The sequence below is a fragment of the Coregonus clupeaformis genome, chromosome 40, assembly GCF_020615455.1.
Source record: "Coregonus clupeaformis isolate EN_2021a chromosome 40, ASM2061545v1, whole genome shotgun sequence".
In the NCBI taxonomy this organism is placed as follows: domain Eukaryota; kingdom Metazoa; phylum Chordata; class Actinopteri; order Salmoniformes; family Salmonidae; genus Coregonus; species Coregonus clupeaformis.
In genome coordinates, this window is record NC_059231.1 from 25447689 (window position 1) to 25467356 (window position 19668).

Consider the following 19668-nt stretch of genomic DNA (forward strand, 5'->3'; position numbering starts at 1 on the left):
CGCTTGCTTGGTGGTGCCCCTTGCTTAGTGGTGTTGCAGACTCTGGGGCCTTTCAGAACAGGTGTGTATATATACTGAGATCATGTGGCAGATCATGTGACACTTAGATTGCACACAGGTGGACTTTATTTAACTAATTATGTGACTTCTGAAGGTAATTGGTTGCACCAGATCTTATTTAGGGGCTTCGTAGCAAAGGGGGTGAATACAGTTGAAGTCGGAAGTTTACATACACCTTAGTCAAATACATTTAAACTCAGTTTTTCACAATTCCTGACATTTAATCCTAGTAAAAAAATTCCCTGTCTTAGGTCAGTTGCGATCACCACTTTATTTTAAGAATGTGAAATGTCAGAATAATAGTAGAGAGAATTATTTATTTCAGTTTTTATTTATTTAATCACATTCCCAGTGGGTCAGAAGTTTACATACACTCAATTAGTATTTGGTAGCATTGCCTTTAAATTGTTTAACTTGGGTCAAACATTTCGGGTAGCCTTCCACAAGCTTCCCACAATAAGTTGGGTGAATTTTGGCCCATTCCTCCTGACAGAGCTGGTGTAACTGAGTCAGGTTTGTAGGCCTCCTTGCTCGCACACGCTTTTTCATTTCTGCCCACACATTCTCTATAGGATTGAGGTCAGGGCTTTGTGATGGCCACTTCAAATCCTTGACTTTGTTGTCTTTAAGCCATTTTGCCACAACTTTGGAAGTATGCTTGGGGTCATTGTCCATTTGGAAGACCCATTTGCGACCAAGCTTTAACTTCCTGACTGATGTCTTGAGATGGTGCTTCAATATATCCACATAATTTTCCTTCCTCATGATGCCATCTATTTTGTGAAGTGCACCAATCCCTCCTGCAGCAAAGCACCCCCACATCATGATGCTGCCACCCCCGTGCTTCACAGTTGGGATGGTGTTCTTCGGCTTGCAAGTGTTCCCCTTTTTCCTCCAAACATAACAATGGTTATTATGGCCAAACAGTTCTATTTTTGTTTCATCAGACCAGAGGACATTTCTCCAAAAAGTACGATCTTTGTCCCCATGTGCAGCTGCAAACCGTAGTCTGGCTTTTTTAATGGCGGTTTTGGAGCAGTGGGTTCTTCCGTGCTGAGCGGCCTTTCAGGTTATGTCGATATAGATACTTTTGTACCTGTTTCCTTACTTATTTTCTGAGGTCTTGGCTGATTTCCTTTTGATTTTCCCATGATGTCAAGCAAAGAGGCACTGAGTTTGAAGGTAGGCCTTGAAATACATCCACAGGTACACCTCCAATTGACTCAAATGATGTCAATTAGCTTATCAGAAGCTTCTAAAGTCATGACATCATTTTCTGGAATTTTCCAAGCTGTTTAAAGGCACAGTCAACATAGTGTATGTAAACTTCTGACTCACTGGAATTGTGATACAGTGAATTATAAGTGAAATAATCTGTATGTAAACAATTGTTGGAAAAATTACTTGTGTCATGCACAAAGTAGATGTCCTAACCGACTTGCCAAAACTATAGTTTGTTAACAAGAAATTTGTGGGGTGGTTGAAAAACGAGTTTTAATGACTCCAACCTAAGTGTATGTAAACTTCCGACTTCAACTGTACATATGCACGCACCACTTTTCCGTTATTTATTTTTTTAGAGTTTTTTGAAGTAATTTTTTTCATTTCACTTCACCGTTTTGAACTATTTTGGGTATGTCCTTTACATGAAATCCAAATAAAAATCTATTTAAACTACAGGTTGTAATGCAACAAAATAGGTAAAACGCCAAGGGGGATGAATACTTTTGCAAGGCACTGTACAGAGTTTAATGGCTGTGATAGGATCAAACTGAGGATGGATCAACAAAAGTGTAGTTACTCCACAATACTAACCTAATTGAAAGAGTAAAAAGAAGGATGTCTGTACAGAATACAAATATTTCAAAACATGCATCCTGTTTGCAACAAGGCACTAAAGTAATACTGCTAACAATATTTTAAAGCAATTAACTTTATGTCCTGAATACAAAGTGTTACGTTCAGAATAAAAAAGAAACGAGCTAAGCACAGGCAAATCCTAGAGGAAAACCTGGTTCAGTCTGCTTTCCACCAGACACTGGGAGACAATAACCTAAAACATAACCTTGTTAGAGCATGGGTGGAGTAGGCACTGTAATTGAATAGGGATGCCACAGTCTTTTGAGGCCACGATGTGGGGCTCCACACTGCATACCAAAAGGCAGCGGCGTAGCGGCGAGGCGTACACACTTCAGAGGGGGAACGGGGATCAAAGCCAGCGAGTGGGAGGGAGGGAAACCCAGCACTTCACAACTACATAGCACATCACAGGCACAGCTCTATGCAGCATTTCACCACCAGCTTGGTGTAGTAAGTGCAGTACAACACAGCAGAGTCCAACATAACATTACTCCAGTCCAGAACATGCTAGAACAGCTCAGAACAGCCTGTGATCCAGCTCCACACTCTAAAAAACAGAACACACGTTTGGGATATTTTGACCCAGCCAGTTCGGTCACAAACAACCCATTGTTTTCTTTAAGTTTGGTTGTTGATGCTTGGTTCTTGAGCTAAGATCCACCGGGTCAGATCAGAAGAATGGAGGCATAGCTTAGTAGGGGCGTAGCTTTCAAATAGTTATTTTTGGCCACCCATGAGAGTAAATGTAATTCCGGTTAGCACTGATACTTTTGTGGCTTTAATAATGTTTATACAAGTGTATGAGTTCCTTAAATGCATATTCCAATGTTGGGATAGTTACCACTTTGTTATAATAGTATATAAGCCACGCCCCTAATAGGCCACACATTTAGATTACCCAAACATGGGTTAATTTAACCATCTGAAGAGTTTTTATTCACTTTTATGCTGGGTTGACCCTGCAGATGGGTCTTGTTTAATGTAATCTATATGTTATTTTCAGGAGGCATAGCCTATTGGGGGCGTAATTCCTGTTCAACTGCACTTGAACAATAGAACTTTATGCAGGTTTGTATTGTGTTGGCCTTTGCATATGTAATAAAAAACTTACTCACACAGTATGTCATCACTATTGTGTTGATTGATTAATTCCAGTCAATAATGTTGCATTGATAAGGTCTAGGTAGCCTAGCCACCTCAAATTTGAATATAAACCAAATTTGATTACATTCACATTTTCTCCTCACACAAATAAATAGGCCTATTTTAGGCTATAAATACATGACTTTAGCCCTTCGTTTCCCCTGGCCAGAGGAGATCAGAGTGCATAGGCTTCTCTAGGCTACCTGCAGCTGTGGTTGTTATCAGTAGGCTACAGTTGATCAGACTGAAGCACAGATTAATTGTGCATGAGTTGAGGCAAATCAGAGGCAAATCAGTCAAATCAACAGTACTTTGTCCCTATTGTCAACGCTTTTATGCCAATATTTTTTATCAAACTGGATCAAAAGTGTTGGGCCATATGCCAGCTTGCCACATGTTTGCGGCAGCCCTGTTGTGCCGATGTCTGAAACATGGATAGATGGAAATCGCCACATAATGCTACAAATGAAGAAACATATCCTATCCTGTTCTACTATCTCAAAACTTTGAGTTTGTATCATACTTTGATCTGGTTTCATCCAAATATCATCAAATGTAATCAAAAACATGATTTTAATAGCTCAGTATTGTATTGACACTATCCAGAGATAGTCAAACATATATCATAAGACATCTTGTTGTAATTACAATTATTTTGAAGACCAGAGTATCCTTAACAGAACAACATTTTCAGTAATGGTTACAGAAACGTTTTACTTGCTATGATTGTCATATGTCATTTGTTTTATCAACCTTGTAAATTGCTAAGGACAAAAGCACCCACTTAATGACCAACATGTAAATGAAAACTTGCAAAGACCACTTGGTAATACGTCACCACATAATGGTACAAATGAAGAAACATATCCTATATGTATGTTCTACTATCTCAAAATGTCTACTTGCGTATCTCGACATTTCAACGTAACATTTCGAAATGTTGTCATACATTTCTCGAAATGTTGACTTATCTCGAAATGTTTTGAAAGTATGTTTAAAAACGTTTTGGTGGCGGGAATGGGCTTCCATATACCTGTAACTTTGAAGCAACATTCGTTTCAGATGTGCTAAGTGAATATGAAACATTTTGATAGGTTCAGTTCATGCTATTGCATTAAATCCAACATTTGTCTCTGTGGCCATAGCCTACTAATTACTAAGTTAGTAAATGCAAAATGTGTAAGTTGTTGTTTCACAGTAACCTAATAATAGCCCATTGAAAGAAAGATTTGCAGATATAAAATAGGCTACATTTCTCATGAGGATATTTTTTGTAGGCTGTAGGCTGTTTTTTATCATTTTTATAATTTGCCTATAGTCAACAAATAATAGCCCATTGAAAGAAAGATTTGCAGATATAAAATAGGCTACATTTCTCATGAGGATATTTTTTGTAGGCTGTAGGCTGTTTTTTATCATTTTTATAATTTGCCTATAGTCAACAAATAATAGCCCATTGAAAGAAAGATTTGCAGATATAAAATAGGCTACATTTCTCATGAGGATATTTTTTATAGGCTGTAGGCTGTTTTTTATAATTGTTATAATTTGCCTATAGTCAACAGCTCTGTCTAGACAACAAAAACTGTCAGATAAATTGACCATCGTCGAACCAGCTTCTAGTGCGACTGGACGGAGAGCACAAAAAGTGCCTTTTGCTGCATTGCACCTATACAAACAAACGCCGCTAACTTTACATTAGGTTGTATGGTAGTTGAGAGATCTCACCTGAACTGAAACGTTTTATTTTATAATTACTATATTGATTGATTTGTCCATAATACAATTATTGAGAATGTTATGCAACAATACGAAATAAATGTTTAAAGTCTAGCGCAATTTTGTAAAAACAGCCTGTAGCCTATGAGTTTTAACCATTTAGCTTATGATAATGGTTATTCGCTATGGGAATGGCTTGCTGGTCTCTTGTCGCTTGTTACCTCCTCGTAGGGAATCTCCCTTTCAGAATCATTATGAGACATTCACCGCAGTTCATGTTTAACACAGATAGAACCACCAACAGAAAATTACAACGTTTCTCTATAGATTGCAACAGAAAAGCCATCGTACCTGAAACCTGCACTCCAGTATGTGGTGGCTTGGTGACTCGTGAGAGTGGATGCTATGGGGGAGCTTGTGCAGTCAGTCCGTCTCTTTGCGCGTCTCTCTGATCACAGCTGTAGTGTCAACCGCCCTGCTCCGCATAGCAAGCAGCCCAGTGCTCCCGTGTGTAAGGGGGGCGTGGTCACGTTTTCGGGAAGACAGCTGGAGCAACTACACTGCGGTCTATCTATGAACCCGATTTAGTCGGATATTATTTATCCAGTGGCAATATACCGTGATATTGAATATAGCCTAATAATTTCCTATTGATTAAATAAGTAATGCTGCAGTGGTAAAGAAGCTGTTCAGATGTCTTCCTGTGCGCGCTCTCTCTCGCTCCCTCTCTCTAGCTCTCTCTCTTTCTTTCTGTGTGTGTTTCTGTGTTTTTTTTTCTTGGTGTGTGTGTTGTCCTTGAGTCCTAGAGTCAGACTATGGTACCGTACCCCAGTTCTAACCTTAGCTGTTATGAGGATAAAATTACAGAATTACATAAAACACAGAATTACAAAACAATATCTGATCCTTTATTAGTGGTTATGAACAGTCCACTTCTTCCACTTGACCAAAGTCCAGCTCATTTAATCCCTACCATTTTGTCGCTGAGTTGTCATAATGATTCAGAAAATGTACATTATCCTAGGGGCGTTGGAAGACACAATGTAAATAACCTAATTTATGTCCCTCTTACTGCCCAGAATGCCTCTGCTGATCCTACAGCTATTGTATGCAGTAATCATACGCCTATGATCCAGAGTAATACTGTTAGCACTGAGGTGGTGTGCCCTAGTAGGAAGTCCACTGTGTGCAGCTCACCCTGCACTAATAAAAATAACCAGAGTATGTCTACCTCTGCTAAGCTTCCCAGTAAAGTTCCCCTCCTGCTCCGTGGCTTGACGACTCATTGCGAGCTCACAGAACAGGGCTCCGGGCAGCCGAGCGGAAATGGAGGAAAACTAGACTCCCTGCGGACCTGGCATCTTTTCACTCCCTCCTCTCTACATTTTCTTCATCTGTTTCTGCTGTTTCCGATCCTCGTTTGTTAAGTCAAATGACACTGCTGGTCCTGCTCACACTGCCCTACCCTATGCTTTGACTTCTTTCCCCTCTCTCTCCAGATGAAATCTTACGACTTTTGACGGCCGGCCGCCCAACAACCTGCACGCTTGACCCTATCCCCTCCTCTCTTCTCCAGACCATCTCCGGTGACCTTCTCCCTTACCTCACCTCGCTCATCAACTCATCCTTGACCGCTGGCTATGTCCCTTCCGTCTTCAAGAGAGCGAGAGTTGCACCCCTTCTCAAAAAACCAACACTCGATCCCTCTGATGTCAACAGCTACAGACCAGTATCCCTTCTTTCTTTTCTCTCCAAAACTCTTGAGCGTGCCGTCTTTAGCCAACTCTCTTGCTATCTCTCTCAGAATGACCTTCTTGATCCAAACCTGTCAGGTTTCAAGACTGGTCATTCAACTGAGACTGCTCTTCTCTGTGTCACGGAGGCTCTCCGCACTGCTAAAGCTAACTCTCTCTCCTCTGCTCTTGTCCTTCTAGACCTGTCTGCTGCCTTTGATACTGTGAACCATCAGATCCTCCTCTCCACCCTCTCCGAGTTGGGCATCTCCGGCGCGGCTCACTCTTGGATTGTGTCCTACCTGACCGGTCGCTCCTACCAAGTGGCATGGCGAGAATCTGTCTCCGCACCACGTGCTCTCACCACTGGTGTCCCCCAGGGCTCAGTTCTAGGCCCTCTCCTATTCTCGCTATACACCAAGTCACTTGGCTCTGTCATATCATCACATGGCCTCTCCTATCATTGCTACGCAGACGACACACAACTAATCTTCTCCTTTCCCCCTTCTGATAACCAGGTGGCGAATCGCATCTCTGCATGTCTGGCAGACATATCAGTGTGGATGACGGATCACCACCTCAAGCTGAACCTCGGCAAAACGGAGCTGCTCTTCCTCCCGGGGAAGGACTGCCCGTTCCATGATCTCGCCATCACGGTTGACAACTCCGTTGTGTCCTCCTCCCAGAGTGCAAAGAGCCTTGGCGTGACCCTGGACAACACCCTGTCGTTCTCCGCTAACATCAAGGCGGTGACTCGATCCTGTAGGTTCATGCTCTACAACATTCGGAGAGTACGACCCTGCCTTACACAGGAAGCGGCACAGGTCCTAATCCGGGCACTTGTCATCTCCCGTCTGGATTACTGCAACTCGCTGTTGGCTGGGCTCCCTGCCTGTGCCATTAAACCCCTACAACTCATCCAGAATGCCGCAGCCCGTTTGTTGTTCAACCTTCCCAAGTTCTCTCACGTCACCCTGCTCCTCCGCACACTCCACTGGCTTCCAGTTGAAGCTTGCATCTGCTACAAGACCATGGTGCTTGCCTATGGAGCTGTGAGGGGAACGGCACCTCCTTACCTTCAGGCTCTGATCAGTCCCTACACCCAAACGAGGGCATTGCGTTCATCCACCGCTGGCCTGCTGGCCACCCTACCTCTGTGGAAGCACAGTTCCCGCTCAGCCCAGTCAAAACTGTTCGCTGCTCTGGCACCCCAATGGTGGAACAAGCTCCCTCACGACCTTCCGGAGACACTTGAAACACCACCTCTTTAAGGAATACCTGGGATAGGATAAAGTAATCCTTCTACCCCCCAAACAAAAAAAAAACATATTGTAAAGTGGTTATCCCACTGGCTATAAGGTGAATGCACCAATTTGTAAGTCGCTCTGGATAAGAGCGTCTGCTAAATGACGTAAATGTAAATGTAAAAATAGCCCACATTAACATATGTAGCTTAAGAAACAAGCTTCATGAAATCAATAATTTGCTAATAACAGATGACATTCATATTCTGACAATCTCTGAAACTCACTTAGATAATACCTTTGATGATACAATGGTAGCAATACAAGGTTATAACATTTACAGAAAATACAGAAATGTCACGATTTAAACTGAATATGAACCCAAATGCAGACAACTACACCGAGCCAGAGAAGGTTTAACAGGTTATTTTCAAAGTTAAATTGTCCAGGTATCCAAAAATAGGGGAAGAGCAAGTCCAGGTCTACAGGGAGGGTAACAGATCCAGGGTTCTGAGCAGGAGTGGTACCGTAACGTCCTAGTGTCCGTGGTGAGTCCAAATGTGAGGTCCAGTAGTGGAAAGCAGGATGGTGGTGGCAGGAGTGAAGCGGAGGCAGGAGTCAGGTTCCAATAATATGGTCGTCTTGACTATGATCTGACGATGAGTGGCAAGTTTGACCGGGTATTTAAGGCTGAGGTGATTATGGTGAATGAGCTGCAGCTGGAACCCTGACTCCCGCACACCAGACTTCACTCCTGCAATTAAGAACAGACAGAGGGGAGGGGGAGAGCAGAGAGAGAGAGCTACCTAGCAGCAGTAGGCCTAACAAGAAATGCCAATTGGGGCGGTGTTGCGGTTTATATTCAGAACCACATTCCTGTAAAGCTTAGAGAGGATCTCATATTAAATACTGTTTAAGTAATATGGCTACAGGTTCACCTGCCTCACCTAAAGCCCATTCTGGTGGGAAGCTGCTATAGACCACCAAGTGCTAAGTGTCAGTATCTGGATAACATGTGTGAAATGCTTGACAATATATGTGATACAGTTGAAGTCGGAAGTTTACATACACTTAGGTTGGAGTCATTAAAACTCGTTTTTCAACCACCCCACACATTTCTTATTAACAAACTATAGTTTTGGCAAGTCGGTTAGGACATCTACTTTGTGCATGACACAAGTAATTTTTCCAACAATTGTTTACAGACAGATTATTTCACTTGTATTTCACTGTCTCACAATTCCAGTGGGTCAGAAGTTTACATACACTATGTTGACTGTGCCTTTTAAACAGCTTGGAAAATTCCAGAAAATGATGTCATGGCTTTAGAAGCTTCTGATAGGCTAATTGACATCATTTGAGTCAATTGGAGGTGTACCTGAGGATGTATTTCAAGGCCTACCTTCAAACTCAGTGCCTCTTTGCTTGACATCATGGGAAAATCAAAAGAAATCAGCCAAGACCTCAGAAAAAAAATTCTAGACCTCCACAAGTCTGGTTCATCCTTGGGAGCAATTTCCAAATGCCTGAAGGTACCACGTTCATCTGTATAAACAGTAGTACGCAAGTATAAACAACATGGGACCATGCAGCCGTCATACCGCTCAGGAAGGAGACGCGTTCTGTCTCCTAGAGATGAACGTACTTTGGTGCGAAAAGTGCAAATCAATCCCAGAACAACAGCAAAGGACCTTGTGAAGATGCTGGAGGAAACAGGTACAAACATTTCTATATCCACAGTAAAACAAGTCCCATATCAACATAACCTGAAAGGCCGCTCAGCAAGGAAGAAGCCACTGCTCCAAAACCGCCATAAAAAAGCCAGACTACGGTTTGCAACTGCACATGGGGACAAAGATCGTACTTTTTGGAGAAATGTCCTCTGGTCTGATGAAACAAAAATAGAACTGTTTGGCCATAATGACCATCGTTATGTTTGGAGGAAAAAGGGGGTGCTTTGCAAGCTGAAGAACACCATCCCAACCGTGAAACACAGGGGTGGCAGCATCATGCTGTGGGGGTGCTTTGCTGCAGGAGGGACTGGTGCACTTCACAAAATAGATGGCATCATGGAAGGAAAATGATGTGGATATATTGAAGCAACATCTCAAAACATCAGTCAGGAAGTTAAAGCTTGGTCGCAAATGGGTCTTCCAAATGGACAATGACCCCAAGCATACTTCCAAAGTTGTGGCAAAATGGCTTAAGGACAACAAAGTCAAGGTATTGGAGTGGCCATCACAAATCCCTGACCTCAATCCTATAGAAAATGTGTGGGCAGAACTGAAAAAGCGTGTGCGAGCAAGGAGGCCTACAAACCTGACTCAGTTACACCAGCTCTGTCAGGAGGAATGGGCCAAAATTCACCCAACTTATTGTGGGAAGCTTGTGGAAGGCTACCCGAAACGTTTGACCCAAGTTAAACAATTTAAAGGCAATGCTACCAAATACTAATTGAGTGTATGTAAACTTCTGACCCACTGGGAATGTGATGAAACAAATAAAAGCTGAAATAAATCATTCTCTCTACTATTATTCTGACATTTCACATTCTTAAAATAAAGTGGTAATCCTAACTGACCTAAAACAAGGAATTTTTATTAGGATTAAATGTCAGGAATTGTGAAAAACTGAGTTTGAATGTATTTGGCTAAGGTGTATGTAAACTTCCTACTTCAACTGTATCAATAGAGAGGTATACTTTCTGGGTGATTTTAAATATGGACAGGCTTTCATCAGTCTGCCCACTCAAGAGAAAGCTTCAAACTGTAACTAGTGATGCAACCTGGTTCAGGTTATCAATCAACCTACCAGAGTAGTTACAAACAGTACAGGAATGAAATCATCAACATGTATTGATCATATCTTTACTAATGCTGCAGAAATTTGTTGGAAAGCAGTATCCAAATCGGATGTAGTGATCACAATATAGTAGCCATATCTAGGAAAACGAAAGTTCCAAAGGCTGGGCCTAATATTGTGTATAAGAGGTCATACAAGAAGTTCTGTAGTGATTCCTATGTTGTTGATGTGAATAATATTTGTTGGTCTGTGGTGTGTAATGACGAGCAACCAGATGCTGCACTTTTATTAAATTGCTTATCCCAGTTACTAATATGCATGCACCCATTAAGAAAATGACTGTAAAATGGTTAAATCCCAGTGGATTGATGAGGAATTGAACAATTGTATGGTTGAGAGGGATGAGGCAAAAGAGATGGAAAATAGGTCTGGCTGTACAACCGATTGGCAAACGTACTGCAAATTGAAAAATCATGTGACTAAACTGAATGAAAAGAAGAAGAAACTACAGTATGAAACAAAGATAAATGACATAAATAATGATAGTAAAAAGCTTTGGAGAACCTTAAATGAAATGTTGGCCAAAAAGGCAAACTCCGCTCCATCATTCATTGAATCAGATGGCTCATTCATCACAAAACCCACTGATATTGCCAACTACTTTAATTATTTTTTTCATTGGCAAGATTAGCAAATTTAGGCATGACATGCCAGCAACAAACGCTGACACTACACATCCAAGTACATCTGACCAAATTATGAAAGACAAACGTTGTAATTTTGAATTCCGTAAAGTAAGTGTGGAAGAGGTGAAAAAAGTATTATTGTCGATCAACAATGACAAGCCACCAGGGTCTGACAACTTGGATGGAAAATTACTGAGGATAATAGCTGACGATATTGCCACTCCTATTTGCCAGTACTTAAATGTAAGCCTATTAGAAAGTGTGTGCCCTCAGGGCTGGAGGGAAGTTATTCCCCTACCTAAGAATAGTAAAGCCCCCTTAACTGGCTCAAATAGCCGACCAATCAGCCTACCAACCCTTTGTAAACTTTTGGAAAAATGTGTGTTTGACCAGATAAAATGCTATTTCACAGTAAACAAATTGACAACAGACTTTCAGCATGCTTATAGGGAAGGACATTCAACAAGCACAGCACTTACACAAATGACTGATGATTGCCTCAGAGAAATTGATGATAAAAATATTGTGTAGAATCAGGAATTCCCCAGGGCAGCTGGTAGAATCAGGAATTCCCCAGGGCAGCTGGCTAGGCCCCTTTTTTCAATCTTTGCTAACGACATGCCAATGGCTTTGAGTAAATGTATGCAGATAACTCAACACTATACACGTCAGCTACCACAGCGACTGAAATGACAGCAACACTTAAAAAGAGCTGCAGTTAGTTTCAGAATGGGTGGCAAGGAATACGTCAGTCCTAAATATTTCAAAAACTAAAAGCATTGTATTTGGGACAAATGATTTACTAAACCCTAAACCTCAACTAAATATTGTAATGAATAATGTGGAAATTGAGCAACTTGAGGAGTGTAAATTGCTTGGAGTAACCCTGGATTGTAAACTGTCATGGTCAAAACATATTAATACAACAGTAGCTAGGATGGGGAAAAGTCTGTCAATAATAAAGCGCTGCTCTGCATTCTTAACAGCACTATCAACAAGGCAGGTCCTACAGGCCCTCGTTTTGTCGAACCTGGACTACTGTTCAGTCGTGTGGTCAGGTGCCAGAAAGAGGGACTTAGGAAAAGTGCAATAGGTTCAGAACAGGGCAGCACGGCTGGCCCTTGGATTTACACAGAGAATTAACATTAATAATATGCATGTCAATCTCTCCTGGCTCAAAGTGGAGGAGAGATTGACTTCATCACTACTTGTATTTGTGAGAGGTATTGACATGTTGAATGAACCGAGCTGTCTGTTTGAACTACTGGCACACAGCTCGGACATCCATGCATACCCCACAAGACATGCCACCAGAGGTCTCTTCACAGGTCTCTTCACAGCAAGGCAGAGGCAAAAATACTGATATATACAGTGATGGTGCAGAGATGGCAGGAGCAGTGGAATAGAAATAATAAGGGAAGGCATTTATTTCAGGTACAGAGGAAAGTTGGGGAGGGGAGGACGGCAGGAAGGGACAGAAGAGAGGAGGCAATTTTTACAAGATTAAGGGTGGGACACAGCCAGTTGAATATGACATTAAACGTGATAGGAAAGCATCCATCAGGAAAGTGTGATTATTGTTAGGAAATAGAGACTGTGGAGCATGTATTGCTACAGTGTGGGCAGTATCAGAGGGAAAGAGAGAGGATGAGATTTAGTATGAGGGAGAAGGGGATACAGGAAATTCGTTTAAAGAGTATATTGAGCAGAACGTCATTAGATATAGTCTCAAATATTTTGTTATCTTTTTTAAGAGAAACGGGGTTGGCAGGTAGGATTTAGTTTATCCCTTTCTCTGGCCCACATTCCAGTACGGTAGGCGGAGGTAATGCACCATAATGTTGGATGCCAACCGCCGATAAACCCAACTGAAGAAGAAGAAGAAGAAGAAGAAGAAGAAGAAGAAGAAGAAGAAGCAGAAGAAGAAGAAGAAGACGTTTCCACTCACTACCAAATAGGAAGCCCAGTGGCCGGCAGTGGGATAAAATCGAAGGAGATGGATTTTGGCCGACATTCTGCACGTTTTCTCATCGATGAAACATTTGATCTTAATACAGCTTTTTGTACACAAAACTACAATCTGTTATGAACAGAGCGGACTATGTTTTGTAGACTTTCCCCTTTGCCAAAGTTGTAGAAAAGTGCGTTATTTAGAAGGAGTGCAAAGGCGAATTGATTTATTGCACACGCGCACTTCACAGAGTATGCGTTCCCTAATGAAAATCTGCAGACGTCTGTTAGAACAGGCCAATAGGATCTCGCTAGCTCGTGCTTGACTCTGCCAACCTCCTTGCTTGTTTTGCCCACTATGACCAATTTGTTCACGTTGGTTGTGGTTTAGCTATACAAATATATATATGGGGGAATGGATCAGCTTAATATTGCAGATAGATTGTATCTTCTATCAATGTAATTGTCTGCATCACTTCCAATCCCCCATGTTTTTTATATATATATTCCCCTTTATTACTTTTCAACCCCACCATCCTTTCCCTACTTGGAGTAAATTAGTGAACAACAATGCCCAGGCCTCTACTTCCGGTCTATACTTACTATCTACACCTTATGGACAGAGTTAATTTTACAATAATTATATTATATATATATATATATATATATAATATATTTTTTGCTCCTGAACTTCTTCTACTCTCAACCTCTCCGATCATTTTCATGATGTCCATCCGGTTTGCTTCTATATGCCATATCTTTCTAACTGTGCTCTTTCCCAAAAGCTCCCAACACACAACCTATATACTTATTATGGACACAGTATGCTTACATTATTAGCTATCTTTGTTATTATTTGTTGTTATTTGTTATTAGTCCCATCCTTCAACTCTATTCAATACCTCCCATCTATCTTTTAACACCATCCATATAGGATTTCTATTTGCCATATATATTTCAACCGTACTGTGATGTTTTACAAAAGTTCTGAACCTTTCTATTCTCATTGCATCGACAGATTGTGAATTAAAAATAAACATTTTTGCTAAAAGTATTATTATATTATTGATTGATTGACTATGACTTTTCAGATCACCCAGTAATGCTATCTGCAAGGTTAGTTCCAGGTAAATATTGCAATCCTTTAGCCATTCCTGGACCTGTGTCCAAAAACAAGCTACAAATGGACAGAACCAAAACAAATGATCTAATGATTCTCTCTCTTCACAGCAAAATCTGCAGAGCTGGGAAGATTGTATCCCCCATATAAATAACATTCTATTGGTAGCAAGAATTTTATATAATAATTTAAATTGAAAGATTCAATTTTTTGAATCCGGTGTCGTTTTGCGTGTCAGTTCATAAACACTATGCCATGGGATCGGTACGTCAAAGATCTCTTCCCAACTATTTTGCAATCTATATGGGACGGCTGTCAATCCTTTGGTCCTTAAGTGAAACTGATATACTTTTTTATTTATCACAGTTTTCCTTTTTTGTTCTTTAATGTTCTTTAATGCAAGGCCGACAGACAAGTTCCTTACTTTCTCCCCCTTCCACTTTCCTCTTCCACTTTTGCGGTAAGGCTGCAATTATTTGGTTGTAATTTTGGGTAGAGCAGACATTTCCATATGTTTTTGTTAGCTGCATGTGCGACATAACTCCACCAGTCCTACCGATGATATCATTTACGAAGATTATACCTTTTTTTAAACATTCTGTCAAAAAATAAAGTTTTTTTTGTCAATTAGTATATTTGAATTTAACCACAATATTTGTTGCATTATTTGTTCTGTCGTTTCTGGAGGATTAAATTGAAATTGCAACCAACTTTCTATGGCTTGTTTTAGAAATAGTGACATTTGGGAGATTATTTCCTTTTCAAATAACTGAAAGTGAGAGGTTGTAATCTGAATAAAGGGAAAAAGGCCTTTCTTGAACATTGGGTGAGACAATCTTACTAATTTGCTTGAGAACCAGTTCGGATTTAAGTATAACTTTTGGATGACTGAAGATTTTAGTGATAGGTCTAATGCTTTAATATTTAATAATTTCTGTCCTCCGAATTCATATTCATTATATAAATATGCTCTTTTAATTTTGTCTGGCTTGCCGTTCCAAATAAAATTGAATATTTTTTTCTCATATAATTTAAAAACTGTTTGCTAGGCGTAGGCAAGACCATAAGCAAATAGGTAAACTGGGATAATACTAAAGAGTTAATCAGGGTGATTTTTCCACAAATTGACAGGTATTTTCCTTTCCATGGTAGTAAGATCTTATCTATTTTTGCTAACTTTCTATTAAAATTTATTGAAGTGAGATCTTTTATTTCCTTTGGGATATGTAATCCGAGTATATCCACATCACCATCAGACCATTTTATTGGTAAACTACATGGTAATGTAAAATTTTTTTTTTTTAGTGATCCAATACGTAATATAGTACATTTGTCATAATTTGGTTTTAATCCAGAGAGGTTAGAACATATATCTAGATCCTCTATGAGGCTGTGGAGGGATTCTAGTTGTGGATCTAAAAGAAAACATGAATCATCTGCGTACAATGACACCTTTGTTTTTAAGCCCTGTATTTCTAATCCTCTGATATTATTATTGGATCTGATTTTAATAGCTAACATCTCGATGGCCACAATAAATAGATATGCCGATAGTGGACAACCTTGTTTCACTCCTCTTGACAGTTTAAAACTTTCTGAGAAATAGCCATTATTTACTATTTTACACCTAGGGTTACTATACATGATTTTGACCCATTTTATAAGAGATTCTCCAAAATTGAAATGCTCCAGGCATTTATATATAAACCCCAGTCGAACTTTATCAAATGCCTTTTGCGAAGTCTGCTATGAATAGCAGGCCTGGTTTCCCATATTTTCCATAGTGTTCTATTGTTTCCAATACTTGCCTTATATTATCTCCAATGTATCTTCCATATAAAAAACCTGTCTGATTAGAATGAATAATATCCGACAATACCTTTTTAATTCTATGCGCTATACATTTTGCTAGGATTTTTGCATCACAACACTGAAGTGTAAGGGGCCTCCAATTTTGTAAATGGACTGGATCTTTATATAAAGTGGAAATCTTTGCTTTTAAAGCAATGGAGGAGTCCAATTCCGGAGAGGAGGTAGATTGTGCATTTAGCTATATAGCTAGCTATATATATATATATATATATATATATATATATATATATATATATATATATATCAGACTTTATATCATTCGGCCAAGTTAGCTAGATGGCCAGCTAGCTAGCTAACGTTTGCATGCACTGCATAGATGGTGTTTTGAAACGTCACAAGCGAGTACTTGAGGGGATTCGTTTATTTTGTTTTGCGCGAAGTCGGCTCAAAACAAAAGTGAAGTAATTAAGCACGTGGAGTGATTAATATGATTCTGTGTTTTCACATACACAAGTGATTATTTTGGATAAAAACGTTTACCTGCCTTCTGTTAAGTTGTGTCAATTCAAATCTGGTATTAGGAACAAAAGAGGTCAATACACGTCTTCTAAAATAGACTAGTATTTTAATTAATGCAAACCACTTCAATGGTAAATATGATGTTCGTATATACCGGTCCACGCTGGGCACTCAGAGAACTGATCCATTGTTCTAAGTTCTTCTTCAAATACTCTGACAGAGATAGTTCCCGCTCCCTGCTGGCCAATCAGAGTAGAGACTGAGCGTGGTTTAGACTTACTCAGCCTATCCGTTGGCGCACAGGCTGGTCCCAGTCCCTTGGCGCCTCACTGTTGCCAGGTGTCTAGTTGTTTTGCAACTTATCCAGAAAGTCAGCACTTTTGCAGTACACGTCCTTGAGCGCGGTATAACAAAGAGGCAGTGTGTATGTGTCTGTGAGAATCACAAGTTATTATCTCATCCTACCCCCTAGCGTTCCTCACATGAATCACAGCTTGTTCTGTGAAACAATTTATATCAGTACAGTACAAACCCATTATGTTTAATCATTAATGCATTCCTTCTAAGCTAGGCATCACATCTAGATCCCCACACTTCCCAGTGTACACTATTAAGAAAATTAAACCATTTATTTTATGGGAAAAAAATGTTTCTGGACGATGCACCATGCTGCCTTGTTAACAACATGACCGAGCTGCGCCTGTTTGATTTGAGAAGGGCGCTCTTCCCTCCCGCTTTCGACGAATGACGTGACAGGCATTTGCCCGGTTCAACCCGGGCCAGTGTAATATAGTCCTTCCATGAGTATTTGAGTAGTCAAATGAAACTGACAAGATAATATAGACCTTGTAAACATTTGTCAGGCAAATGATGTCATATTAATGCATGTTTATGTGTGGGGAAATGATCAGTTTAGCAGCTAGCTAATTTACTTGGTGTGGTCAAATCAACTGGACTGATTATCTGTCAAAAACCAGCATAGCTAGCTAGCTAACAGTATTATGCAGTTGAAGTAACCCAGTGTGTGTATGAAATGTTGAAGCTACTAAGAAATCTTCCAGAAATCACAACCTTCTTTCATACTTTAGCAGGCTGCAATACCCATAATCTCAGTGCAAGTTATTCTGTAGATCCTATGAACAGACTAATAGTTAGATAATGAGTTATTGGTGCAGCAGCCCCTTTCTCCTCCCTGGGCTTGCCTGAAAGCAGCTGTTGATATCCAGCATCCACAGCTCAAGTATTGACTTGATCTCTAAGATCTCAAAGTGGGGTCTGTCTGTGTACCATAGTTTGTTGTGAGAACAGCCAGGAAAATCTAGGTCAACACCAGGTCCTTTTGTTTTGTTTGATTCCAAGCACACAACTGTGTGAATGAAATAATACCCTAGTTTTTTCATGTTTTTCATAATGAGCCTTTTTTATATATATATATTTGGAATCACAGGTGTCTTTCAACACAGATGAGGCCAGTGTCTCTGTTAAAGAGGTAGGTAAGAGGATCTTGGGTCTTGGAAACATGTTTATCAACAGCCTTATTTGTTGGCTGGTAAAGATGGTCAAAACCACTGATTATCCCCTTCATAGTGGCTTGACTGTGTTGTTTCTCATTGCAATCTCCTATGATATTATTGCTCTTACTGACTGTCTGTGTTTCAGTGTATCGAAGGTATCATTGGAGGAATAGACTACAACCAGAACAAAGTGAACCAATGGACCGCCAGCATCGTGGAGCACTCTCTCACCCAGTTGGTCAAACAAGGGAGACCATTCAAGTTCATAGGTGTGATGTTAAGATATTTTAACACAACTGAGCTATGGGATTAAGAGTCAGTCACAAATTGGTCACATCGAAGTAGTGAGAAAACATAGATGCACTAAAAGTTGAAGTTGTTAGTATACCTTAGAAAAAGGTTTATCTTCTCCACCCTTAACAGGCTGGATGATGGGCCCTTTGTGACCAGGAGCAAGGCTCTGTTCGTGACCAGGAGCAAGGCTCTGTGCATGACAGAATGCTTACAGCAGGAAATGTATCACCAACATTGTCTTTTGTTCCAGTGAACTGTGTCATCACGCAGAAGAGTGGTGCTGGTCTCCACACCGCCAACTCCTGCTACTGGGACACTGCTACTGATGGTGAGAGAGAGGAAAACCCAACACAGTACTACTCTACTACTAACTGTACAAACCATTGAACAGGCATTTGCTTTGTTGTGCTAATGAACAGTGTGTCATCCTTTGGCTAAATCAGGAGGGTGTAACATGCAGAACTTTAAGATAGAAATCTATTGAATTTTACTGACATGATTTTCTGTGATATTCTGAGAACAGGGGATTTTTCCCGCTCTGTACATTGCGTTTCTATCTGTATATGTTTTGAACATTGCACTACACTCAAGAAGCTGCATGTGTCGAACTGTATTTTACGTGTCTAAATTAATTCTGATGTTGTGTTCCCTTTGATTGGTTGAGATCTAGTAGGTTGACCTGATTGGTCTTTGTGGTGTCCTCCCACAGGAAACTGCACAGTCAGGTGGGAGAACCGCACCATGTACTGTGTGGCGAGTGTTTTCACTGTGGCCGTAACCTGTTAATGTGGGACCCTCAATTTCCCTTCCCAAAACCCCCTGTCTCGCACAGAGCCGATCACAGCCAGGCATGCACCAGGACCACCAAGCCTTGAATATCCTATGCTAATTACCCATTAACAGAAATGTCTGTTGTACAAAAACACCTCTTAACCCCACACTCACAAACTTTGACCACCCACAATGGGAATCATAGGATGATGATGTGTTGCTATATGTGGTGGATTTATAGTGTTGTTTAGTGTTGTCTGTGTGTAAATGTAAATATAGACCAATAGTTAGAGAGAGATATGCTCAGTATGGATTTAGGAAATGGCACTACCCATACTGCTAAACGTTCTTCTTTCAACAATCACAGAACATCTTCAACTAGGCTATACATGTGTAATAATAGTATTAACTAAATTAATACATCACAATTATAGTTACAAC

General features: G+C 40.4%; 2 protein-coding genes across 2 annotated transcripts in view; one reads left to right on the plus strand and one right to left on the minus strand.

Moving 5' to 3' along the window:
• Positions 1-5248, minus strand: part of LOC121571615 (synaptotagmin-like protein 5) — a 92270-nt gene extending 87022 nt beyond the window's left edge. Inside the window, exon 1 of the mRNA XM_041883177.1 lies at positions 5134-5248. The gene's annotated coding sequence lies outside the window, so the exon portion shown is untranslated. The remainder of the gene's footprint in view (positions 1-5133) is intronic.
• An 11075-nt stretch (positions 5249-16323) lies between these two features.
• LOC121572508 (dynein light chain Tctex-type 1-like) lies at positions 16324-19242 on the plus strand. Its single transcript, XM_041884574.1, has 5 exons — positions 16324-16350; positions 18096-18137; positions 18308-18431; positions 18707-18784; positions 19166-19242. The coding sequence occupies exons 1-5, from the start codon at positions 16324-16326 to the stop codon at positions 19240-19242; spliced, it is 348 nt and encodes a 115-aa protein (XP_041740508.1).
• Positions 19243-19668: the final 426 nt, after the last annotated feature.